This window comes from Rhinolophus sinicus, linkage group LG11 (assembly GCF_036562045.2).
Source record: "Rhinolophus sinicus isolate RSC01 linkage group LG11, ASM3656204v1, whole genome shotgun sequence".
In the NCBI taxonomy this organism is placed as follows: Eukaryota; Metazoa; Chordata; class Mammalia; order Chiroptera; family Rhinolophidae; genus Rhinolophus; species Rhinolophus sinicus.
In genome coordinates this window covers 29,563,542-29,589,968 of record NC_133760.1, presented here as the reverse complement: position 1 = coordinate 29,589,968, position 26,427 = coordinate 29,563,542, and the positions used below count along the sequence as shown (strand labels likewise).

General features: G+C 38.1%; 3 protein-coding genes across 5 annotated transcripts in view; 2 read left to right on the top strand and 1 right to left on the bottom strand.

Annotated features, from left to right (window-relative positions):
• The window catches only part of PKD1L3 (polycystin 1 like 3, transient receptor potential channel interacting), a 54,547-nt gene extending 48,665 nt beyond the window's left edge, over positions 1-5,882 (top strand). Inside the window, exons 26-29 of the mRNA XM_074314627.1 lie at positions 154-285; positions 1,071-1,146; positions 1,582-1,719; positions 5,576-5,882. Of these exons, the coding sequence (XP_074170728.1) occupies positions 154-285; positions 1,071-1,146; positions 1,582-1,670 (297 nt within the window). The 3' untranslated portion in view covers positions 1,671-1,719; positions 5,576-5,882. The remainder of the gene's footprint in view (positions 1-153; positions 286-1,070; positions 1,147-1,581; positions 1,720-5,575) is intronic.
• IST1 (IST1 factor associated with ESCRT-III) lies at positions 1,799-26,398 on the bottom strand. Of its 3 annotated transcripts, none has more exons than XM_019757163.2 (11): positions 26,145-26,398; positions 16,541-16,643; positions 15,943-16,123; positions 15,118-15,205; positions 11,913-11,996; positions 11,527-11,637; positions 10,360-10,560; positions 5,882-5,974; positions 4,783-4,831; positions 2,973-3,186; positions 1,799-2,869 (listed from the first exon to the last, which is right to left on the bottom strand). In XM_019757163.2, exons 2-10 carry the CDS (start codon positions 16,626-16,628, stop codon positions 2,987-2,989), a joined length of 1,095 nt encoding a protein of 364 aa, XP_019612722.1. In that variant the 5' UTR covers positions 16,629-16,643; positions 26,145-26,398; the 3' UTR covers positions 1,799-2,869; positions 2,973-2,986. The 3 variants fall into 3 exon arrangements, with proteins under 3 accessions (XP_019612722.1, XP_074170747.1, XP_074170746.1); XM_074314646.1 differs by having other exon boundaries at positions 1,799-1,969; XM_074314645.1 differs by having other exon boundaries at positions 1,799-3,186.
• On the top strand, positions 7,198-8,919 carry LOC109461193 (large ribosomal subunit protein eL42). Its single transcript, XM_019757216.2, is given in 1 exon segment — positions 7,198-8,919. A coding segment is annotated over 1 exon segment (321 nt). The 5' UTR covers positions 7,198-8,567; the 3' UTR covers positions 8,889-8,919.
• Positions 26,399-26,427: the final 29 nt, after the last annotated feature.

Genomic DNA, 26,427 nt, shown 5'->3' with positions numbered 1-26,427 from the left:
TATTCTTTTTAATAGTTTTGCTTTTCTCCCCAGTTTCCACCAGATGTGTTTTCTTGTGTGAATATATCCCAAACATTAGCATATAACTAACATTTTTAAAGTAGAAATTAAACTGTCAGTGTTTATCCTTAGAGTGTTTTGTTGTCTTTCCAGATTATTGCTTTAGACCCAATCCTGGGCTCCCTTCTGATCCTCACCAGTGTCATCTTGATGCTACTTGTGATCATTAACCTGTTTGTTTCTGCCATTCTGATGTCCTTTGGTAAAGAAAGAAAGTCCCTTAAGGTAGGTAACTCTGTGGCTTGGCTATCTGAAAGAGCGCTCATACGAAAACTTTCAAGAGCCGAAATGGCATAAAAGTTAAGAATTACCATTATTTATATGGGAAATTTTTTGAGCCTTCTCAGACCCAAAAAATAACCTACCAGGTAACACATCCAACCTAAAATACCACTAACATATAGTAAAAGCAGGAATGATATCATATACAGCTTATATAAAGTGGAAACAATGTATGTACAGTATAATTTCACACACCAGTGCACACTTCCTCTATAACAGCTCACTGAAACTGCAAACACTGAACACTTATTTTCACTTCTCGCCTTTTCAATGAAAGCGAAAGTCCTCCTCAGATCTCTTTCGGTTCGCGAAAGGTACTAACAGGTACTAACATAGGTCTTTCCTAAAAGTGAAGTGGCATAAAGAACTTTCGAAAAGCAGCGGATACCTGTATAAACATTTATGCCACTGGCAGATCTCAACTGTAGCTGCTTCAGACTGATGCAGTGCACAAAACCAGCACATTCCTTTTATGAGTCTCCAGAGCTCTGCCAAGTATTTTCCTAGGAAACCCAGCTCAGTAAGACTGCATTACATTCTACCCACTGTCCTATAAATAGCTGGCCTTCAACTATTACATAGCAGAAACACTCCAATGCCTGACAGCAAATCATTAAAAGGAAACAGTATCTTTACTATTTATATTGACTTTTTTTCTATCTGGTCTTTTCCGCCATCATTAGCAACAATTTCAATTTCCTTGCTTTTCTCCTTTTGTCTTCCAATAGACAGAAGCTTCACTGATAGATATACTGCTACAGAGGCTCTCGAATTTATTAGGAATCCAGCAGCACCAGAACACATGTGAGTAAACAGCTGTGACAGCAATGGGCATTGACACTAAAGTTTTAAAAGATGAACTATCTTTACCATTACTTCAAAGCTAATACTTACCTTTGCATGGCATACCTTAGAAAATTATAGGTGTTTATGATACACTTCAATCTTGTAAGTCAGTGAGGAATCAAGATCCCCTTGGCTGAAAGTTTTTATGTTTATGGATCTTGGCACTGTCAGGAATGGGTTACTGCTGCAAGAGTGACTGACAGCCCATGAGTAGGCTCTGCTGCCAAAGCAGCAAGGCACAGAACACTCACAATGTTCCAGGATGGTTGAGGGAAGTAGAAAGGAGTCAAACGTGAACTCACTGCAGCTTATTAAAAATAAACATACAAGCATGAGATGTGGCTGATGAGGAGTGTGTTTCTAACACTGTGCTCCCTGCCCTAACTTAATTAGGTTCTGGACCCAAGTCAGGAGCCTCTCCAAAGCCGAAGAGTAACCAAGCAAACTCACAGATGCTCTCTAGGCTTATATCCAGACATTGAAATGGACTCCTTACTGCTGCAGGCGTCCGCATGACCCAGAGAGCCTAAGGTAAAGGCTGGCTTGTGCCTAACATGAGTCACTTGCTTACGTACCGCATCACTTGACCAAACCAGTGGGAAAAGCCGGGCACAGAATTTTTAACTTTATTATCAGCTACTGAGTTATGTATGAGATACAAACCAATCAAAAACATTAAAGAAAAGTTGCTTGAAACAAGTATGTACAGATCCATTACACAGAAGCCAAAGTCATTATCTTCTGATCCCAAAGCCATCCCTGTGGGAAAGGATGGCCTTACCTAGAGGGCAAAGGAACACATAAGTTACAACAGTAAGAGTCTTGTCCATCCAGGAAAGCAGCGAACTACAGCCACCTGGGCACCAAAATGTATGAAATCAGTTTTTAAAGGTTCTCTTAATCGTAAAGTTTTCAAATGAAAACAGGGAACCCTCTTCTCCTGTAGGCTTTCCAACTCACTATTCAAGAGACTTGAATACTTCTATTAAGGCAACTGGAAGCCCACCTTAGCCTTGAATGGTGACTTCTGCCCAATTTGTGACCTGTCCGTCAGTAATGCAATCCAACAGAACATGCTATGGGAAAAACAGGAATTGATACATTGCTGCCCTCTGGTAAAAGGAAAACACAGCACTCAAATAAAGCAAAAGGCCACAGAGGGCTCCCTGAGAATCCAGCAGAACTAAAAGAGGCCTTCAACTTTCCAAAAAAACTTGCAACTGGATCCAGGTAGAATAGTGCCCTGCAGCAAGGAGTAGTGTATATGCCAATGAGAGGACCCAGCTTCCAAGAACTGTTACAATGGCTTCCTGAGTCATTTTCTCTCTCTCCCATTCATATTAGAGTGAGAAAATATACACCTTGGCCTTGATCCTCACTCACCGCAATCCCTCTATACAGAGAGGTTTATTTCTACGTCTAGAACCACAGCACAGGATGGAGATACTTCATGAAGTACTCTGTTCCATTGTCCAGCCATCTTTGGCAGCTCTTCCCACAATGCTTTTTACCTTCTCACTCCCCTGTGGAGGGATGGTGAGACAGGCATCACACTGACAGAAAACGGACAAGCACAGCTTACAGGAGCCAGCTGCTCCGGCCTCAGTGTCTCCAGTCGTTCGTCTCTTAGAAGCAATAAAGAACTGGAAAGCAGCAGAATTTGGTAGAGCAGGAAGAAAGCCTAGAGGAAGAGTGTGTTTGGTGATGGTTAAGAGATGAAACAGAATTTCATGGAGATTCTTCGTTAGAAGGAGAAACTGCTCAGTATCAGCTCCCAAACTTGCCTGGTTTAAGAGGCCTAAGTTTTCTTTTTCAACTCTTCAAATCTCCGGGAAAGATCATCAAAGTCAATGTCCTCAGATGCTGAGGTACTGGCACCAGCAGATGCAGTTGGTAGTGTATCTGGCACAGATGGTAACTCTGGTAGTACAAAGTTGTCATAGGTATCCACAGGTCTGGAAGGGGGCTTTGCAGAGGCTTCTGGCTTGGGTCCAGGACCTAATTAAATTAGGGCAAGGAGCACAGTGTTACAAATGCCAGAGAAGTGGCTCAGATCCTCAAAGCCCACAACCCCCTTTGGCAAAAACAATCAAACCATAGGAGAAAACACTAGTTTAAAAATATACTGGGGGTGCCAAAAAAATGTATACAAGTGGACACTTTGGTCAACGTTGCTCAAGCAGTAGTTCACCATAATCAGAAGTGTCTGGACGCTGATAACCACTTTGAGCACCTCTTGTAATTGCAGAAGACAAACGTGAATTCATCTTTTGTTATCAGTATATAGTGAGTATTACAATTTTAAGTTTTTTTCCTTTCTTAAAATGTGTGTACATTTTTTTTGGCACTCTCTGTATATATTTAATTCTAAAGGTAAACAGAGCATTCTTTTAAATAAACTATTCCCTTTCACAAATGTCTGCTCCCATAACAATGTCCAAGGAATGGTAACAGAATTCTGTTGGATGAGCTACTGTTAAAAGCTTAAAAGAAAAAAAATGTATAAGGAATGTTAATGTAAATCTTATTTGGTGATAGGATCTGAATGTGTTTCTAGTCTTCTGTTTTGTATTTTACAAGTTAAAATCACCTTCCTCTCTACCTACTGTATGTTTCCATTTATATCTAAGTTCTAGAACAGTCAAACAAACTAATTTAAAAAATAAGAACAGTACTTGCCTCTGGGGTTGAGTTGCGTGGAAAGGGACATAAGTGAACTTTTCTGGGGTGATGGAAATGTTAAGGTGGTGGTTACATATTATCTGCATGCGTGTGTGTGTGTGCAGAGCACACATAACAAATCATCAAATATATACTTCTCTGTTTTTTTATAAATTATACCTCAGGGGCGGCTGGGTGGCTCAGGTGGTTGGAGCGCTGTGCTCCTAACACTGAGGTTGCTGGTTCGATTCCCATATGGGCCAGTGAACTGCGCCCTCTACAGCTAGATTAGAGCTGAGTGGCCATGAGCTACTGTGACCTGCGGCCACCGACTGGCTCAGCTGGGTAGAGAGCAAGGCTCAAAATACCAACATGGGCCAGTGAGCTGTGTCCTCCACAACTGGACTGAGAACAATGGCTTGACTTATAGGGAGTGGAATTATACCTGAATAAAACAACTATCCCTAATTTTAAAAAATATGCCCCCTCTTGAGTTTCTGGAGTGCTGAGTGTGGATGGCTATATGCGCATGCCTGCTTTGTGAAACGTCACTGAACTATTATTCACTTATAATTTGTGCCTATTCACCCCCTTTTTAATGCCCCCGTTTTTAAAAAATTTCTAGGCACAAGGAAGTTGAAGCAACAAGAACATAAAGTACTTGAGAGTAACCGAAAACTAGAAATTAAAAAAACGAGTGAAAAAGCATGATACCACTAACAGAACCAGGAACCCTGGGAGACTCTTTGGGACCAGGGAAGATCTTTTCCTTTTGAAAGAGGGAAATCCTGAGTTTTTCCAGACTGCATTTGGTGAGGCAGGGCATGTGGGCTGAATGCCATAGACAAGAAACCAATCTCTGAGGAGGAATAGTAATGCAAAAACCGCAAAGGGCTCAGCACTGAGCCTTGAGGATTTCTCACTCACACTCACCAATAATCTGTGCAGAAGAGACATTCTTATCAGCATTAATGTCATCAACCTGAAACACAAAAATTGTTACCAGAGGAGAATGTAATGGCATCACTGGAGAAAAGTACCGATGTGGTATGAGACCCTGTGTTTTCCAAAAAGCTAAGCTGCTCAGCAAAACCACCAGAATCTGCTCCAAAGGAACTGCCTCACCACCCCTGTACTCCATCCTGATCTTCCAACCAGATGGATACCATGTTGAACTCAACCGCCAAGCAGAGAAAAAGAAAACTCTTACCACACCATAACGCCTCTTTAATCTGATACCTTCACCTTCCAGGCAGAGAAAACACTAAACCACTGTACTCATCTGCAGAACCAAGTCCTCAAATACTGAAAATCTTCTACCCCATTCCCAGAAACAGTTGTGGGCAATGCTTCAATACGTGCAAGACCGAAACATAAAACCTCAGGCCCAACATAAAAACCAAAGGAAAGAATACTTAAGCAAGCTCAAGAACAGGGAATCTCCTAGATGAGTAATTTCCACAGCAAACACCACACCAGTTTGTTCTGTCAGTAATGCAACATATGGAAACTGGTCTGAAAAGGCACATACTAAGGCTGGCAGAAAACAAGCCGCTACAACCACCTACAGGTTCAATGTATCATTACCATATTAGATATTTATAGCAAGTTTTAACTATAAGACTAAAATGTAAAATTAATGCTACAGGCTGAAATTTACTAACTGGACACTTGTGTGTAATTTATAAAACTGATTATTTTAATTACTATGATATTCTACCACCAGGACTGTACCAGCTCCAAGTGATTCTCTGCACAGACTGGTTAAGTGCCCTACTAGAACTTGCTAAGAGATTTGCAGCCCCCCTGCTGATTCCTGGCTGAATTGCAGACAAAGCATTGCCACCAATGATGCTGCCACCACCACACTCCATTTCCAAGGTAACGCTAAAGCAACACAAGAATCCAAAGCAAGAGCAATGCCAGTACTAGGAGTTAATCAAAACTTTGCCTTCCCTGTGGCCATTATTTTGGTCTCTTTCTTCATGGGATTCACTCTCTTGCTGCTTATAAAAGAGGCTCAGGCACTTACAGATTCATACGATGGGGGAGTTGCTGGGATCTGAGGTGGATGAATGTTGGGAAAGGCCTGGTAAGTCCCCATTGGCAATCCATTGAAATCCGACTGCAAGAGGAGAAAGGCAACATCAGAGATACTGCCCCCAACTTGCAATTTTCTAAGGTGTATGGAAAGGGAGAGAGACATACACACACACACACACACACACACACACACACACACCTGTACAGTTTCCAAATTCCCAACATTTTGGAACCTTCGGGAATCGAGTACGGGAAATCGTGTTTCCCGAGAATTCCCAAAATAATCTTTTTCATTTAATTTTCGTTGATCATCTGTAGTAATGGCTGTAACAGTAAATATTAATAAACAGAAAAGCCGTAGAGAAGGTGAAGCAACTGGCGTTCATGGCCCCAGCTCAGTCTTTCAGAGGTTTAGAGACACTCCTATATGTAAAAGGTCGACGCAAAACTTGAGTAAAATTTCCTAAATGGAGGTCGACCAGAATTTCATGACTAGTGCATCTCCTGCTCTGAGCGCTAAACAGGGCACTACAGTATCAGTTTGGCTAGGTTTCTGTTATATTTCAGGTTTTCTCAAAATATAAACAATGTAATTAATACGAACTTTATTTAACCAAACCTTATAGTATACAGTGAGTTTTTACATATATCACACAATGTATTAACATTGCCAATCTCATTTAAATATTTTATTAAACATTAGTAGAAAACATGCAAATATTACTCGTTTGAAAATTTAAAAAATACTTCAAATAGTTTTTGTCATTTTTAAAATGAAACTTTAAGAAACATAGAGCATTAATTGCCAGATCAGATAATCGTGATCTTCGCTTTGTAACAGATATACTTGATGTGGAAAAATTTCTTTCCTTTTCTGTAGACATTGGTCAAACTGTTATGAGTGTGTCTAAAAGCATCTTCAAGTTGGGAGTGAGAGAATGCGTTGCTTCATATAAGCTCATTTCCTTCCTTAGAAAAGCAAATATTTTGTCTGCATGCATAGCGCTAGGCTTTGATGTCGAAATTGATATTGCTTTAGTCAATTCACACTTCAGATCAGATTCTGATTTAATGTCAGAATTCTCTGTAAGGACATCCTTTATTTCTTCTCTTGGAACTTCTGCTGTAAGTATTCCTTTAAAAAGTCTTTCCATTAATGACTTTGCCAATCGTGCAATTTCATTCTTACTTGACAAGGCAAAGAATTCCTCTTTCATTTCACATAGACACCTAACGTTGCTCAAGTACTTTGTGAGACACAAGATCTCTTTCTATGTTTAACCAATTCAAATTTTATTTCCTTTAAAAAGTATTTGGCTCATTGAAGAATTCTACTTTTCTAAATTACTGAACAGGAACTTAGAAATTCCTTCACTTGTGAGAATATTAGCTTCTCTATTGCTTAAGACTTCAACTGCTAATCTTTCAGGTTGTAAGCAATTCAACAGATCTCTCAATATTTCATAATACTCTTCTTTCCATAAGTGATGGAGTTTCAGCTCTCTTAAAACAGTCTTAATCGTGATCTTTAAAAATCTATCATTCTCTCCAGTGTGTTCCAGCGTGTTTTACAGTCCAAAATGACTTCTAGTTCCTCTTTTAACTCCTAGTTATTTCTTGCTGCAAAAGAGAATTTTTTACCGGAGAATATTTAAATATTTTCACAATTCTTCATACGCTGCTAAATGCCAAAGATAGATCATCTCGCAAATCATACTGAGGAGCACAGGCCACACCAACTAACTCAGAATCACTGTTACCGTCTTGCTCATATTCAGAATCTGTATTGAATTCACTATCACTGCTACAAGTCACTGATGCTTCATCTTCCACCTTTTTAACAGAAAATACTTTTGTTACAGCTAGATGTAGCGCATGGTTATAGCAGAACTGTTGAATAGTCGGCGATAAGTTCCAAATTTTTCCTTAACAGCTGCACAGTCACTTGTAATTGCAACCGCATCACCTTCAAGTTTTAAATGAAAGTTTTCTAATCTTTCCTAAAGCAAGGATAACACTTTTTCCGCAGAATAGATCCCATGTATTCTTTTAAACCAAGATTCATAGAGGTCTCATTGCAGTATACGTGAACATTCATGTACCTGCGAGTCTTGCAGCTGGTCCACTCATCTATTGAAATGCTCAGTTTTTTATCACATTTGAATACATCCAATTTCTGGATGTACAGTTGTTTCACTTTACTATAATAATTATGTATTAGTGTCATAACTGAAGATGGACTTCGTTGCAACTGCATTCTTTTGCTTGTGAAACTTTCCCTAATAAACTCACTTTTTGTGATAGTGTTGACTGATATCCCATCCAAGGCTGCTAATTTGCTTACAGTTTCTTCTAAATCCAGTCCCTTGACATAATGTAAAATTGTCATTTGTCTCTTAGAAGATGAAGGCATTGGCTCATCTTATTCAATTCAGACTTTTTTTCCTTTTCATTCCATGGATGTATTCTAGGTGCCTATGCAGACCGCTGGTTGATGATGCTTTGCATTGCAAAGTTTTGGAACATATCTGGCAACGAGCTGATTCTTTATATCTTTTCTAAAACATTCCCAGCATTCTTTATACTTTTTACTCATTGTGACGGCAAACTATACAAAAATATTAAAATATGTATTTATTAAAAGTAGTAATTGAGCAGATAGTGTTCTCACAAACATGGTGAACGTTCCTAAAACCCGCCAGACTTGCTGTAAGAAGTGTGGCAAGCACCAGCCCCACAAAGTGACACAGTACAAGAAAGGCAAGGATTCTCTGTATGCACAGGGAAAGCGGCGTTATGACAGGAAGCAGAGTGGTTATGGTGGGTAGACTAAGTCAATTTTCTGCAAAAAGGCTAAAACTACAAAGAAGATTGTCCTGAGGCTTGAATGTGTTGAGCCCAACTGCAGATCTAAGAGAATTCTGGCTATTGAGAGATGCAAATATTCTGAACTGGGAGGAGACAAGAAGAGAGAGGGCCAAGTGATCCAGTTCTAAGCTTCATATTTTTATCGTGAAGACAGTAAAATCTTGAGAAAAAAAAAAAAAAAGTAGTAATTGATAAAATTAAGAAATATCTATATTGTGCAGTGAATATTTATAGCTAAAAAGTGCCATAGAACATTATGATATGAAATTGGAAATTAATGTAATAGTGGAATAAAATATTAGCAGTGCAAGTTGTTTTTAAATAGACTGACTTACCCATAGCTGCTGAGAGAGCCAAGAACACTCACATCATAGTCATCAGCCACAAACAAACTGATCGAATGTGGTTGGTAGTTATCGGCCGTCACTTTGTGAAAACGAGTCATCGTGGAGAACAGAAAACAGTTTGTATTTACACAAAGAAATATTTATTTTCACAACCCAGGATTTGACCACAGTGTCATATTAAGGTAAACTACCTTAGATTTCCTTAGTTCACCTGAAGATGACTTTGTAGTCAAATCCTGGTTGTGTAAATATTTCTCTGTGTAAATACAAACTGTTTTCTGTTCTCCATGATCAAATGTGCTCGATTTACAAGAGCTAAAATTGGCTAGTCATGTGATATCTGATTCTGGTGTTGGGCGTGTATGTCTGGTGGCATGTAACATAACAATGCAACTTTAGATAGTGATAAATAGGAAAAATGTCTAAGAGATACATTGTGAGGAGTACATTTCTTTCACATTGTGGGTATCACTGGGTTCAAGGAGCCAATTTCCCAACCAACTTTTCTTGGGATTTGGGAACGGGAAAGTGAAAAAATTCCCGAGAACAGGCATGAAGGAATTCCCACCCGGAAACCCTACACAGCAGGTCCTCAAATAACACTGTTTCTATCAATTAGCCTATGGTAAAATTAGATTTCATAATACTTAGACATTTCACTTAAAGTCAGAGAACCTATCAATGATGTTAAATGAAGACTTTATATATGCACATGTATGTACGTATATACATATATATATTCCAGAACCCCAAAAGGACCACATGTCATCAGAAGGATTCCAGATTTTTAAAAATCTGTAGCCAAGGGCTATTCAAATTACTAAATCAACTGCTTCAACGTCTATAAGAGAAGATTCTTATCAGACTTGACTAACAGTGACCTTCATCTTCTTGTCTACAGAAGGTTTTACTACCATGTAATGAGTGATTGTTAACTATTTTTTGGAAAAACCTACTAGTATGCCTGCAACAGGTCCCAAAGATGTTGGGTGAAAAAATTACATAACACTGAGTTTTTCTAGCACCATCTCTCCAGATTTTCCCACTGCATTATCTAGAGCTGAACCAAAAGACTTTCTCTGAAACCCAATGATGTTTTTTCCACAATATGATCATTAAGCTAATACCAAATATTCTTACCGCTAAATCCTCTTGACAACCTACAATTCCTGAGTGTATTCAGCGCCAACTTGTCATCTTCTGTTAACATTTTCTAGAGCTTACAGCCACACTTATTTACATGTATACTTACTGGTCCCTTTGGAAGTGGGTATGAGAAAGGAGGATTTGGAGATGGCATGGGCATGGGCATGGGCATTGGCACTGTTCCATCAGGTCCACCAACTGGTGCTGTGAACCCGCCCCCTCCTCCTCTTCCAGGGCCCCCTTTCTTCACATCATCTGTGAATCCAACATCAATAAGATCTGCCTCTACCCCAGGGGGAGCTTCTGCCTGAGAAAAAGAGAGAAATCCATATCATTAGCCACATCGCAGGCTGGATTCCACGAAGCAGACAGATTAGCATGAAGGAAGTTTACGGGGAGGTCTCCCGGGATAATGACCTATGGGGAAGTGAAGGAAGTAGGGCTGGGTAAAGGAAAAAGTTAGGCTGTCATTCAGTCAAAGGCCTCAGCCCATTCCCCAGGGAGCTCTGGAGTTAGGCTAGGCCTATAGCAGGCATCCCCAACTGGGTCCAATGGGCAGAGTCTTCAAAGCCCTGCACTGACCAGTTACTAAATATAAGCTTCCCCCAGGAAAAACCGTTGGGTAAGGAAGCTGAGGGCCACTGCTGGAGGGACACTCAGCTGTGTGTGAGCCACCAGTCACCAATACTCTCAAGAGCTGGGGGGAATAGATGCTTCTGTCCTGAAAGTGTGTGTGTTTGGGGTGGGGTTGTCTAAGCAGCGTACCAAAGTATCCAATATACCCCGTCGATCTTAACTGCTGAATGATTACTTGCATATTTATCCTCCAAGCCTCTTCTAGGGACCTTGTTTTTATTATCTCTGTATTCCAGCTTTCTCTCTGTATTCTCAGAATTCTCAGCTTCTGTGCATTGTCTGGCACATTGCAAGTACCCAATAAATGTTTCAGGATCTGTTCTGGGTCTTGGAGCTTTTCTTGTTACCCACGGGGATTTACAATTCCCTGAACTTCATCAAAAAGCAGCAGTACTACCATTTTATATTTGTATCAAGGTTTATACCTTTTCAAAATGCTTTCAGTCATTCATTTCATCTGATCCTTAAATACTTGTGAGATATGCAGGCATATTTATTGTTAGCTACAAAGGCACTAATTGGACAAAGCCTTCAACTTTCACACACAAATTTTAGTACAAATAATATGGTTATTTTTCAAAGACAGAATTATCCAGAGGCCCATTTTCCTGTGTACTCTGAAAGGCTCTAAACTTACCATGACCACAGAGTCAGGCTCATAGGGCACATTGTAGTTCTTGGCAATTTCAATCAGGTATCTCTCCACCAGGATTTTGGGTGGGGCTTCCACACTCAGTTTGTGCATTAGCTGTAAGAGACCAAGGGTTAAGATGCCATCTATACCAACCAGCCTAAGCCTAACCTGCCTCACTTTTGAACTTTATTCCTTTCATTTTATAGGTAAATTGAGGGAAAAAAGGTTCACTCCAGTTAAATGATTTTTCCAGTCACAAAGCACATCACATCACATCACAAGACTCATGTCTCTCTCACACTCTCTAGTTACCTATGACCCAGATGTATGGTACCTGTCCCCCTCCCCCTGCTACCCACTGCTCCACATCTAACGAGGACGCCCATTACCCTGTCATTCACAGTTCCAATCTGGTTGGTCCGACATAACTTGCCATACTCCTTGCTATACTTGGCACAAAGCTGATCAGCGACCTATAGAGAAAAAAGAACAGTAAACAAACATGGAAACCACTCCTAGAGACTGCTTCAAGCTTCTGCCTATCAACGGTAAACAGGCTTCTATTATAGGATTTCAAAAAAACAAAAACGCTGAGATTTGTAAAACCTTAAGGGGGACACACTAATCCATTTAGTTATTTGTTTATGCATCCATCAGGGAGCTGCAACTATGTGCCAAACTCTATTATAAGTGATATGACAGGCACTATAAATGTAAGGAACTAAAACAGACATTGTTCCTACTTAAAGAGTCTCATAGTCTCCAGGGAAAACTCAGTCATGACTCAGCCACACAGCAAAGGTAAAATGCATCTGAGATACGTGCCACCAGGGAAAGTACCCCATACTATAATACCAACAAGTTTATGACAACAGTCAGATCTGAAAAGAAAAGTCAGTTAGCTTGGGGTGGTGAGCACACAATGCACTATACACATGATGTATTATAGAACTGTACATTTGAAACTCGTATGTTACTAACCAATGTTACCCCAATCAATTTAATTTAAAAAGCCAGGTAAGTCTTCCTAAAGAAAGTGATGCTTCGCTAAGATGTAAAGCATCTAGAGTTAACTAAACAAGGAGGGAAGGAAGGGCATTGCAGGAAAAGAAACCATGTGCAGAAGCCTCTCGTGGAAAAACGGGGACAATCCTCAAGCCAAGACAAGGCCATTGAGCCTCTAGTGCAGAGACTGAGGGAGGAACGTGGGAGGAAATGAAGAAAGGCAAGTGGCGGCCAAACACTGCAGGGCCATGTAGGGCATATCAGAAGCTCTGTTTCTATCACAAGTACAACAGAAAGACACTAAAGGGCTTGAAAGCAAGGGATACTGACAGGATCAGACTACTGTTTTGAATAGATCCTCAGGTTCTAATGGAATGGTAAATAGACTAAAGAAAACCAAAGTAGGTGTAGGAAGAACATTCAAAAAGTTCCTATCATAGTTCAGGCAGAAGACAGTGGCATTGGACCAGAGTAGTCCCAACACCTAGGAGCTCAGGAGGAGGGGCACTCACGATTTAATATGTGGACTTTCAGGGATACCTGGTACTTAGTAAGTTTGTCATTTGTCTTTTGATAATTATTTCCACCAGAGGCTTTTGCACATGGTTTCTTTTCCTGGAATGCCCTTCCTCCCCTCCTAGTTTTCTTCTAGTTCATGGTTTCGTTTTTTTAAAAATACATGGAAACTTTTGTTTCATCTAGAATTAATCTTGATATAAAGGAGGAGTATAGGAGGCACTAAAAACAAAACTGAGATTAAAAGTCTGTATACGAAGCAGTTGTCTCTACTCTCCCATTCCGCTACCCATAAAACTCTACTACCAGTCTCCCTACCCCATCAGAATACAGGTTTACTTCTGGGGAGGTTACACTAAAAGGACTCTGGACTCCAAGCACAGCAGACAGCAGAGATACTGACAACAGAAGAATTCAGTGTAAGTCCTTTACAAGAGAAAATGAGACCTTTGGTTTCCTTCTCCCCTGGGCTCTCAGAAATGCTGGCATCCAGCTTATACCTTCCAGGTAGAAAATAGGAGGATTCCTCTCTGAGGAAAAGGACCAATCCACAGAAAGAAAGCTAGTTCTTGACAGTCTGGAGTTCCCTCAAGAAAGAGCTTAGTCAGATCATTCAACAATGAAGATACCTGGCAATAAGCCCCACCCAGGCACACAAGAGATTCATTCCAATCTGCTTTTTAGTGCCTCACTCTTAAATATAAACCAACAGCCAAGACTCACTAAAACTCGGAGAAAAGCATCTACTATAAAACAGTCTAAATCTAAGAAAGAAGAAAACAAACATTACAAAAATAAAAAAGAAACTATACTAGTCTCAGAGAGCTAGAAGACATTGTAGCCATGAAACAAAAATGACTACAAAAAATATTCAGAGAATTAAAAAGAGCTCTTAAAAAATAAAAACAGAAGACAAAGAAATCTCCAAAGAAGGGATGGGAGATAAGACTGAGACAATCTCCTAGAGAATAAAACAAATAGGCAAAAATGTAGAAAATAACTCAATTGAATTGTTTTCAGTTGGGTCGGTACCATATTCATGTTGTGGCAGGAAATGTTTTAGTTAATGTCTGTCTCTTCTGCTAGACTCTAAGCTACGAGAGTAAGTCTGGTGTCCTGCTTTCCGCACCATTGTACTCAGTGCCCACCTAGCTCTTAACATCCTCTCAATAAATATTTGTGAAATGAATGAAGCAAATAATCTGTTACCTTATTTTAACTTTACTGGTTTGCAGTTGTATAAGAACCTTTCCACTTGTATATACTTAAATAACATTTGCCAAAAAAATTAAATGGCGCCACTTTAAAATGGAGCCAGAGCTGCCATGCCAGAGGAATGCCTTACACGTCTTATACCTCAAATCTCTGGAATGTTAAACCAGAGCAAAATAACCTTTGGACTGGGCCTAGGGCAATAGTGTGTCCTAAAGAACTGTTTGCAGATAACAAGAAAGCAGTTATTATGACTAATGGACTGAAATTTGAAAACACTGTTTATAATTAACATCACTATGTATGTTATCTGCACCAATAGAAATGCCTTCTTTCTATTGATATAATGGTTCCGCTTCTCATAAATACTTCTTGCCTTTGACTCCTAATCTGAACATTATTTGGGCTTTGGCCTGAATCAAATAGCTATTGGCCTGCATCCCAAATAGCTATTTTTTATTGATCTCTAAATGCTTATTGCCTCTCACTTTGAAAGGTCTTTTTTAAGTTAACATATCACAATAAAAATAATTTAAGACAGAACTGAAGGTACATGAAACTCTGCTCCTTAAAAAAAATGATTCAGGAAAAAAGAAAAAGATTCACGTTTCCAAAACATTCTTTGATTTTATGATCTAAGGCCAGAAAAAGAGGAAGAAACAAATTTACAAAGCCTGTGTCAAAGGCAGCATGAGGAGTATAAAATACCTGGTCAAAAAAGTAGAACTGACTTATGTTAACCAACCTTTCTAACAATACAAAAAACTACAGACAATAAACTATAAAACAAATAGGAAAAAATGTAGAAAACAAGGAAAGAAAATAACTCAATTAAACTGTTTTCACTGAAACTGTACTCACTATTTTCAACTCAGCCACTTCTGACTGGAGTCGAGGAGCAGCCCAGATAAGTGTAGACACAGATTCAGCCAGACCAGAATCTAGCTCCCTAATTAAGGAAAAAAATTAATAAAATTTAACATTCTTTAAAACCAATCAACAACCCTAACATTTGTATCATATACTTGATAGCCTCTATAGCTATTTCACAAATCCATTAAATGTTCAGTAACTCTAGACTTATAGCCATTTTCATGACCCTATTTTACTTCTGGGAAAACTCAAACTAAACAATGAGCCCACGGTCACAAAGTCAGGAAATGGTTCAGCCAAGACTCAAGATTTCAGATTCTGAATTCTCCACACCTATCTACACTGAAATCAGGCCTTCAACCAAACAGTAGGAAAAAGGTCCTTGGGCATGTGAAAGAGTTCTTTGTTCTAGCCTTCTACATGTAGGAAGAAACCAATATTACTCCTTTCTCAAATTCCAGAGGTAATCTTATTTAGGTCTTTGATCAAAATATCTTCCTTCACTACAGTTACACAAGATAAATAAGTTCTAGAGATCTGCTGAACAGCACCATGCCTGTAATTAACAATACTGTATAAAAATTTTGTTAAGAGGGTAGATCTCATGTTATGTTCCTACCCCAAAACGGGGATTTGGGGGGAGATAAGGAAACTTTTGGAGGAGATAAAACATTTATTGCCTTCATTGTGGTATTTTTATACAGGTGTATGCATATGTCTAAACTCGTCAAACTGTATACATTAATTATGTGCAGTTTTTCCTGTATCAATGAAGAAAAAAAAAAAAAAAAAAAGGGCAGAAAAAAATCTTACTTCATGGACTGAATGAGGCCAAACCGAGCCAGCAGCAGGTCACAGTACAGCTCCAGGATCTCCATGGCCTCCACCAGGTAGTCTTCTCGTATAATGTGCTCCACTCGGATCCGAGCTCGTTCATCTTTCCCAGCAGCCAGATAGTCTGCAATCTCTTTCCTTGCTTTCTGGGCCAGTTCCGCTAAGGCACAAATAGCAGTACACTGGGCCCAGGATTACAGGCTGCCTTCCACCCCAACAGAGAGAAGCAGGTGTTTCTACTACATCCTAGCTCACTCTCCATTAGCACATCCAGTCCCATCTCACCTAGTCTAGAATTTGCTACTTTGTCTAGGCAACAATATTATTTGTGTAGATAGAAGTTTCCACCTCAAGAGTCATATTACCTATTTCACAGCAACAGTATGTGTTTTCCCTGCAACAAACTGATTCAATCTAATCAGTCACAAAGGGCTGCAGAAATGTATCTAAAGTTTAAAGGCTATGGGATCCCTCAGCTTCATAGTACTAGCCTGAAAGAGCCAACATTGGAGATACTAGGACCCAGTGATGCATTTTAGGAGAGAAAACATAAGGCAATCAATCATACATTACTTACTTTTTTTTTTCTCCAATAGTTTAAGACGGTTTATTACTAATCTCAAGTTGACTCGTAAACGCTCAGCTTTAAATCCAGAGCCCAGCATGCTGTGCTATTCTTCCTGGTAAAAGATAAAAAGTACAATGACTATTTTCAAGTTAAAATTAGTTCTGGGACTAATACCAGTTAGACGATAGATTATTGCACACCATAAACCATAGTGGTTTTCTAATATAGGCAAATGACACGATCTGGTTGACATCTTTTAAAGATCATTTTGACTGTGGAGAACTGATTGGGTGAGGGAAATAATGGAAGCAAGAGGACCAAAGAGAAAGCTATTACTATAGTCCAGACAACAGATGGAAGTAGCTTAGACTGCGGTGGTTAGCAGCGGTGATGGCAGAAATGATTAGATTTGAGATCTATTTCAAAGGCAGAGCTGAACAGACTCAGTGATAGATGAAATGAGTATCCATGTATTAGAGTATGAGTGGGTTGACAAAAAGACAAAGAAGCAGGAAGGTCTCCTACCTCTCCCAAAAATCTCATCAGGGATAGTGATAGGAAAAGATTCTCAAATTTAGAACCAAATTCAAAAATATTCTCACATCAAAACGAAAGCTTTTTCTCTTAAGATCAGGAACAAGACAAGAACGCCCATTCTTACCAGTTACTCAACATAGTACTGGAAGTCCTGGCCAGAGCAACCAGGCAAGAAGAGAAAGAAACAAAAGGCATCCAAATTGGGAATAAAGTAAAACTGTCACTTTTTGCAGATGACATGATTCTATATATATATATATATATATATATATATATATATATATATATACACACATACACATATATATATAGAAACCTTAAACATGCCAACAAAAGACTATTAAAAACAATAAACACAGTAAAATTGCAGGATACAAAAACAATTACAAAAATCCCTTGCATTCCTATATACTAACAATGAAATATCATAAAAAGAAATGAAGAAAACAATTCCATTTATAATTGCAACAAAAAGGATAAAATACCTAGGAATAAACTTGAACAAATGAAGTGAAAGGCCTATACACTGAAAACGCTGACACTATTGAAAGAAATCAAAGACACAAAGAAAGATACTCCGTGTTCACGGACTGGGGGAATTAACATAGTTAAAATGGCCATATTACCAAAAGCAATACACAGATTTAATGCAATCCCCATAAAAACCCCAATGACATTTTTCAAAGAAATAGAACTTTTGTTTGGATATTATACCATCAAATTTGTATGGAACAGCAAAAGACCCCAAATAGCCAAAGCAATCCTAAGAAAAACAAAGGTGAGGTATCACACTCCGTAACTTCAAGTTATACAAAACTGCAATAAACAAACCAGTACGGTATTGGTAGAAAAACAGAGACCAATGGAACAGAATTAAAAGCCCAGAAATAAAACCACGTGTATATGGGCAACTAATTTTCAACAAAGGTGTCAATAACATACAATGGAAAAAGGAAAGCCTCTTCAGTAAATGGTGTTGGGAAAACTGGGAAGCCACATGGAAAAGAATGAAACTAGACTGCTATGTGATACCATGTACAAAAATTAACTCAAAATGGATTAAAGACTTAAATATAAGACCTGAAACAATAAGATGCATAAAAGAAAACATAGGTACTAAAATTATGTACCTTGGCCTCAGAGATGCTTTTGTGAACTTGACCCCAAAGGCAAGGGAAGTAAAAGCAAAAATAAATAAATGAATGGGTGGGAATTCCCACCTGGAAACCCTATTAGAAACCATGGAGTCCACAAGGAAGTGGAAAAATATTTCTATCCTGCTGAAAAAAAAGAACTGTCAACCAGAATTCTATATCCAGTGAAATGTCCTTCAGTAATGGAAGGTGAAATAAAACCATTCTCAGATGACGAAAAACAAAACAGAACAAAAATCCTTGTCACCAACAGAACTGCTCTAAAGAAGTTTTTCATACACAATGGAATACTATTCAGTGGTAAGAAAAGATGAAATAGGACCATTTGTGACAACATGGATGGATCTTGAGATTATAATCTAAGTGAAATAAGTGAGACAGAAAAAGCAGAGAACCATATGATTTCACTGATATGTGGTATATAAACCAAAAACAACAAAAGAACAAGACAAACAAATGAGAAACAAAAACTCATAGACACAGACAATAGTTTAGTGGTTACCAGAGGGTAAGGGGGTTGGGGGATGGGAGGTGAGGGTAAGGGGGATCGAATATATGGTGATGGAAGGAGAACTGACTCTCGGTAGTGAACACAGGATGGGATTCATAGGTGATGTAATACAGAATTATACACCTGAAATCTATGTAACTTTACTAACAATTGTCACCCCACTAAACTTTTTAATTAAAAAAAAAAAAAGTTTTTCATACTAGAAGGAAAAGTGGAACACTGAAATAAAGAAAGCTATATGGCAAATATCTATCTTATATTACAGAAATGGCAAATATCTAGATAAATACAATAGATGATCTTCTTTTAAGCCTCTTAAAATGTATTTGAAAGTTAAAAGCAAACCTAATACACTGTCTGATGGAGTTTTCAATGTATGTAGATGTTCATACATAAGATAACCACAACATAATGGGATAAAAAGGGAAGGGCAAAGGAACCTGTATGATGTCTATATTCCACAATAAGTGGTAAAATACTGACTCTAAATAGACTGTGAAAAGTTGAGTACATCTATTGCAATCCCTAGTGACCAGTAAAACATACTGTATACTAAAAACTTAATCGGTTTTAAACTAGGACACTGAAGTGTCAAATAGCGCAAACATAGCAGGAAAGCAGAAACAAATGAAAAAAAGAGGGAGCAAACAAAAATCAATAAAATGATCGACCTAAATTCAAATATACTATTACATAAATAATTAAATAAAAGACAGAGATTGTCAGAACGACCCCCAAAATGACCCAACTATATGCTGTCAATAAGAAACTTACTTCAATGTAATATAATATGTAGGTTAAAAGTTTTAAAGGTATTTCATGCAAACACTAATCAAAAGAAAGTTCAAAGTTTGTACCTTCTGACCCCCTCCACCCATTTTGGTACAAACCCCCAGTTATAAAATAAGTCATGGAGATGTAATAATGTACACCATGGTGACTAGAGTTAATAACACTGTACTGCATATTTGAAAATTGCTAAGAGCAAATCTCAAAAGTTCTTATCACAAGAAAAACAATGTGTTAACTATGTATGGTAATAGACATTAACTACACTTTTGTAGTGGTCATTTTGCAAATATCCAACCATTATACTGTATACCTGAAACTAATGTGTCAATTATACCTCAAAAAGAAAAGAAAAAGTTGGAGGGGCTATATTGTTAAGTAAAGACCTCAGAGCAAGGAAAAACCAGAGATACAAAGGGACTTTATATAATGTCAAAAGGGTGAATTCACCAAGAAAATATAACAATCCTAATAGTGAATGCATGTTAACACTAGAGCTTCAAAATACAGTAAGCAAGAACTGAAGAAAAGGAGAAATAAACAAATCCCTAAATATAGTTGGGAGACTTCAACATACCTACCTCAGTAACTGTTCAAACTAGTATACAGTATCAGCAAGGATGTAGAACCGACCACCACCAACAACCAATTGTATCTCATTGACATTTATAGAACACTCCCCACAACACGGCAATGCATATAGAACACTCATGAATGTAGACTATACCCCAAGTATAAAACAAACCTTAAATTAAATAGAACTGAAGTAACACAACAGATATTGTTTTAACCACAATGGAATTAAACTAGAAATCAGTAACAAGAAAGATAACAGGAAATCTCCAAACACCTGGAAATTAAACAACATACTTTTAATGAGTCAAAGAGGAAGTTGGAAGCAGACATTTTTTTAAAGGTTTGAACTGCAAGAAAATTAAAATTAAAATATAACATCAAATTTTATGGAATGTGGCTAAAGCAGTGCTTGGGGGAAATTACAATACTAAATGTTTATATTAGAAAAAAGGAAAGGTCTCAAATGAGTAACCTAAGCTTCCACCATAAGGAACCATAAAAAGAGCAAAATCAACCCAAAGCAAGCAGAAGTAAACAATAAAAACAAGGCAAAAAACAGTCAAATTAAGAGAGTAAAAATAGAGAAAAATCAACGAAACCAAATGCTGGTTCTTGAAAAGATCAAAAAATTTTTGATAAATCTGACCAAAAAAACCCACAAACCCACAAATTACCAATATCAGAAAAGAAAAAGAGGGATAGCACTGCAGATCTTACAGACATTAAAAAAGGACATTATTACCAACCTGTATGTATAAATTCAACAATGAGACAAAATGGACAAATCTCTCAGGACCTCAACTCACATCAAGAAATAGGAAATGTAATTACCCCACATTACAAAAACTGAACCTAAAATTAAGAACAATTCCAAAAGAAAATCCAGGCCCCAGTGGCTTCTCTATTAAGCATTTAAGGAAATTCTATCAAATATTTAAGGAAAATTAGCACCAATATTATATGAACCCCACAATTTATAAAGCTGGTATGAGAATTAAATAAAAATTTGTAAAGAATTTTGAACAGTTCCTGGTACATAGTGTTATATGTACACAGTAAACACTATAAACACTTGTTAAATAAATTCCAGTTCAACAGACTGAAACTTAACGAAAAGGTCTTGGCTCATCATCCAAAGGTTAGTTGATAAATGGACTTTTATATGTTTTAGGTTAAAATATTTAAAGTATGCTTTGTATCTTTCCCTCCTAACTTTAACTTTTTTGATTTACCTGTGTCAACCTCGTTGGAGGACTTTAACTGTATATAATCAGTATAGCTCCTTGAAGGCAAATACTATTTGTGAAGTTCCATTGTTATACCCACACTGCCTACCACAGTGCTTTGTACAAAGCTGTCATTCATTTATTATGTTAATGAGTAGGAAATTTAACTAAAAGTAAATTTTTTTAATCCCACTAACTTACATAATCTTGTTTTGTTTGTTTTAGATTTAAGGAAAGGAAAACCAATTTGCCAAAGTATTTTGTTAAAGTTTTGAGGATTTTCAACTTTGAGAAATTTCCTATTCAACAAGAACTAATCATTAAAGATAATGACACTAAACCACGAGGGTAATAACTAAGGACATGTCCTAAATAGTTACCAATATATGAAATAAATCATAAGCCCCAAAACTAGTCTAATACAAAAGATCAATTTCATAGCATTTCAGGATTTGGACCTGTGTTTACAGAGCTAACTACCATAAACTTTGTATCTTGCATGATTAGCAATATTAATTTTGGGAATACTCTAAAAGTCAATAAAATATTCTGGTCAATAGTTACTGTTTAATACATAAACATCTATATGCATAAAACAAACATACATATAAACAAATATATGTATATGTGACTATACATACATATAGTGATATTATCGCATACCTAATTTAAAACTCTTGATTCTGAGATTATTGGGCCTCAATATCTTTACTGTCATTCATTCACTCACCAAACATTTGTTGGGTGCTATTCTATCAAGTACTGTGCAAAGCTGCCATGGACAAGATAGTTAAATCACACCTGATCCTAGCATTTCAGGGAGCTCACGAGCAATGTATTGGGGATATCTGGCATAAAAACAACTGTAAGACACGTAAACAACTATAACACAAACCCTATAAAAGGAATATGAACTAGTGATTGCACTAATTCTCAGTATTCTATCTTGTTTATACACTTAATTACCACTATTTTTATTTGTGTAACACCATTATGTCATATGTTGTTCAAGAGCTGCACGTGTCCTTCTTGGCTCTTTCCAATCCCTCACTTTACCCCAATCCTTAACATTGGGAACACCAAACTCACATAGTCCCTCTTTTATCACTGAATTCCAGGAGCCTTTTTTAAAGCTGGATAATCTCTTCATTCTTGAATAAGGGAAGGTGTAAAACCATGATTGAGTCATTTCTCACGTTACTTGACAGCTCAAACTACTGCCCCAAATAGTGAAGCTGCCTATAGGTAGTAATCCTGATAGCTCTTATTTAAAGTAGCTAAAAATAGCAAGACCCTGAAGTCCTCTTGAGGGACCAACTTTAGAGTCTGTAGCTCCAAAAGTACCAAGTAGGGAAGGGAGACAGCCGTCAACAGTGGCTAGAATGACATTTTGTAGTATATAGGAAAACTTTTGTATTTGAAATGTATTTTGTATTTCAAATGTATTATTTTATTTATCCTGAATACTTCTTTCTTATAAAATAAGTGATATAAACAATTTTAGGTATGACCACCGTATTGCACCTAAAAGATGTGACGTTGCACCTATGAAGATGTGACATAAAAGTATGAACAAGCTAGAAGGCATTTCCAAGATAACAGAGTCCAATGCTTAAAATCATTTAGTTGACAGAATGCCAAGTTTACTATATTTTTACATTTTACTACACAGCAAGTACACTGTAATCAAATCTTCACTAACCAAACGAATCAAGATTGAAAATTTAATAAAGAACTACAAAACCAGTAGCATCATGTTTAACTCAGAAGAAAAGTACTGGCTTCAGAATTCAGAGACCATCAAGATTTTCTGGAAGGAGCTATTAATACGGAAATGTGTAGGCATTATAAACGCATCCTTATCTTGTTTCTCAATAAAATTTATATTTAAAAAAAATACAGAAAATTAGGTGTATTTTTTTACCAAGACTTTTTCTTACAGCATACGAGTTACTTTTAGTGTTGAAACCATGGGCTCTGAGCACTACTGAATCCTTTTTACCACTTAACATCGTATCTGTTACAGTCTTTAGAACCTTATTTTAATAACTGCCTAATATTCCACAGAGTAATAATTTTTTAATTAATTCCCCATCCTTTTGACATTTGTCATATAAATAATGCTGAAATTAGTATTGATGTGCTTACTACTTGTCCTGTATTTGAAATTATTTCACTGGACTACACAGTTTCCTAGTTTTATTTTTAAATCAGAATAGGCTACATGTAATTAAAACTTAATTCTGATTTTAAAGGAATGGGAACTTAAGTAAACTATAGTTGGGAGTTCTGGAGCGCTTATCATTTAGAAGCAGAGGCACAGGAAAAGAGGGAAAATGTAAATAATTCAGACAAATCAATAACACCACTTTAACAATGAGATGACTTAAGAAACTGGGTGACTTTAACATTGCTCTTAGTGATATTTTTTCTGATATACCTTCTCGTGCAAGGGAAACAAAAGAAAATAAATGAGACATCAAACTAAAAACTATGCATAGGAAAAGGAACCATCAACAAAACGAAAAGACAACCTACTGAATGAGAGGAGATAAGCACCAATGATACATCTAATAAGGGGTTAATATCCAAAATTTATAAAGAATTCATACAACTCAACACCAAAAAAACCAAACAATCCTTTTTAAAAAATGGGCAGAGGACCTGAATAGACATTTCTCCGAAGAAGACATACACATGGCCAACAAACTTATGAGAAGTTGTTCAACATCACGATCATCATCAGAGAAATGCAAATTAAAAACCACAATGAGGTATCACTTCACATGTCAGAATGGCTATCACCAATAAATCAAAAAACAAGTGTTGACGAGGATGTGGAGAAAAGGGACCTTTGTGCACTGTTGGTGGGACTGTGAATTGGTGCAGGCACTATGGAAAACAGCATGGAGTTTCCTCAAAAAATTAAAAATAGAATTACCTTATGACCCAGCAATTCCACTTCTAGGTAGTTAGCTGAAGAAATCCAAAATACTAATTCAAAAAGATATGTGCACCCCTATGTTCACTGCAGTGCTCTTTACAATAGCCAAGATATTGAAGCTACCTAAGTATCCATCAATAGACAAAGAAGATGTAGTACATATACACAATGGAATGTTAGCAATAAAAAAAATGAAATCTTACCATCTTTGACATGGATGGACCTACAGGTATTATGATAAGTGAAATAAGTCAGAAAGGGAAAGATAAATACTGTACAATCTTACATATATGTAGAATCTAAAGAACAAAATTTAAAAAAAATAAAAACAGAAAGATTCATAGATACAGAGAACAAACTGATGATTACCAGCTGGGAGGGGAGTTGGGGGCTGGGTGAAAAAAGTACAAATTAGTAGTTACAAAAGAGTCACAGGATGTAAAGTACAGCATAAGGAATATAGTCAATAATATTGTAATAACTATGCATAGTGCCAGGTGGGTACCAGATTATTTGAGGGCGGAACACTTCATAAATTATATAAATGTCTAATGACTACACCACACACCTGAAACTAATATAAAATAATAATGAATGTCAAATATAATTGAAAAATAAAAATGGAAAAAATAAACAAAATAAAATGTAATACTAATATTGAGGTTTCAAAACATTGTTATTCTGTAATAAAAGGATATTACCAAATCCTCCTATCCCACAAGATGTGGTTCTGAGGAAGCTGTAAAAACAATTTCCCATGGACTAGTATTAGTTTGTAGGTAAAAAAATCAAAAGGCTTCTACTTGGGGGCGTGCCTGTGTGTGTGTGTGCGCGCGTGCATATCTCGATGAGTATTTTATGTAAAAAATACGTAAGAGGGGCATAAATGAAACAAGACTGGCCCTTAACTGGTTGTTTAAGCTGGACGAGGAGAGAATATATTATCCTCTTCTACTCTTTACTTTTGTCTGTTTGAAATTTTCGTAATACAAAGTTAAAAAAAATAAATACGTAAGCATGAACAGAAAAATTACAATTCCCAAAGAGTTGTTGAAGACCAGCTCTTAATTTTTTTTTTTTACTACTACAGAGAGTGAAAGTGGCTCTCTTGTGCCTTTCCTATTACCTAATTATTAAAAGGACGCTCTGGCGTCTCTATCCTTGTAAAAGTTTATGCTGGTCGAATTCAAAGTCCTCACATCCAGCACCCCGGAAGAGGAGCGCTGAGAACACAAACAGGAGAAGGGCAAGGATAGGGCCATGGGCTCCTCACAAGATCTCTGATCAGACAAGCAGGGGTCTGCGTAAGGGGGCTAAGACTGCTGTTTGCTTCAACTAAAGAAAAACGCAATTTTCTCCGGCCAAAAGGGGCCCCAACTCCGAGCCCCCCCCAGGAACCAGCCCAGGAGACCAACGGACTCGAAGGCGATCAGACCCTCGCGGGCACTGAAGACACAACCTTCCCTAAGTATCTCTGGGCCAGAAGAGACGGAGTAAGGGTATCTCTTTTCCGTGCGGAAAGCGCAGGCCGAGCCCTTTCACCGACCTGTCCCAGGGCCCAGGCCGCTGCGTTTCCGCCCCAGGAAGAGATGCCTCAAGACAGGGAGGACAACAGGAAAGTTTTGGCGGCTTCTAGAATCCCGGACCAGCGATTTCCACGCTGCCCGCCGCCCTGTCCTGCCCCCAGCCTTAGGTGGATTGCCGCGCCGCAGCCCCTCCGGCCTGACCTCCGGACTGACCCCCCCACCACTGTCCAGGATCCTTCCTTCTCTTCATCTGCCACCTCAGGGTCGTTTGAACTCCGCGGGGATTCTAAATACGGAGTGCAGTGAGAGGAGGAAAGCAAAGACCCGTGACGCTGCCATGCCACACTCACCTGATCGAATCCAGGCGTGAAAACCACAGAAACTGACTTGAGAATCAAAGCCCAGCATCCAAAATGGCGGCTACCTCGGCCTCAGCACAGAAAACGCAGGCGGAGGGATCCACAGGGCCGAGCTAGCCATGCCCTTCTTCCCAAGGATTGGCTGTGCGCCCGCCGCTCCCGGAATTCCTTTTCCCGAGAGCTTCGAGGTTCTCTTGCCTCGCTCCCTTTGGAGCCAGACTGGCCTGGGACTATTTCCCGCGGCGGAAGCACGGGTGGTGAGACATTCACGTCA

Bases quoted from the DNA above. Each gene is read 5' to 3' on its own strand.
- IST1 (XM_074314645.1), bottom strand. From the start codon at position 16,628: ATGCTGGGCTCTGGATTTAAAGCTGAGCGTTTACGAGTCAACTTGAGA. The intron at 11,638-11,912 runs GTAATGGGCGTC...GGTCTCTTACAG, and splicing joins TTGGAACTGTGAATGACAGG to CTAATGCACAAACTGAGTGT. The intron at 5,975-10,359 runs GTAAGTATACAT...CTCCTCTTGCAG, and splicing joins ACCCACTTCCAAAGGGACCA to TCGGATTTCAATGGATTGCC.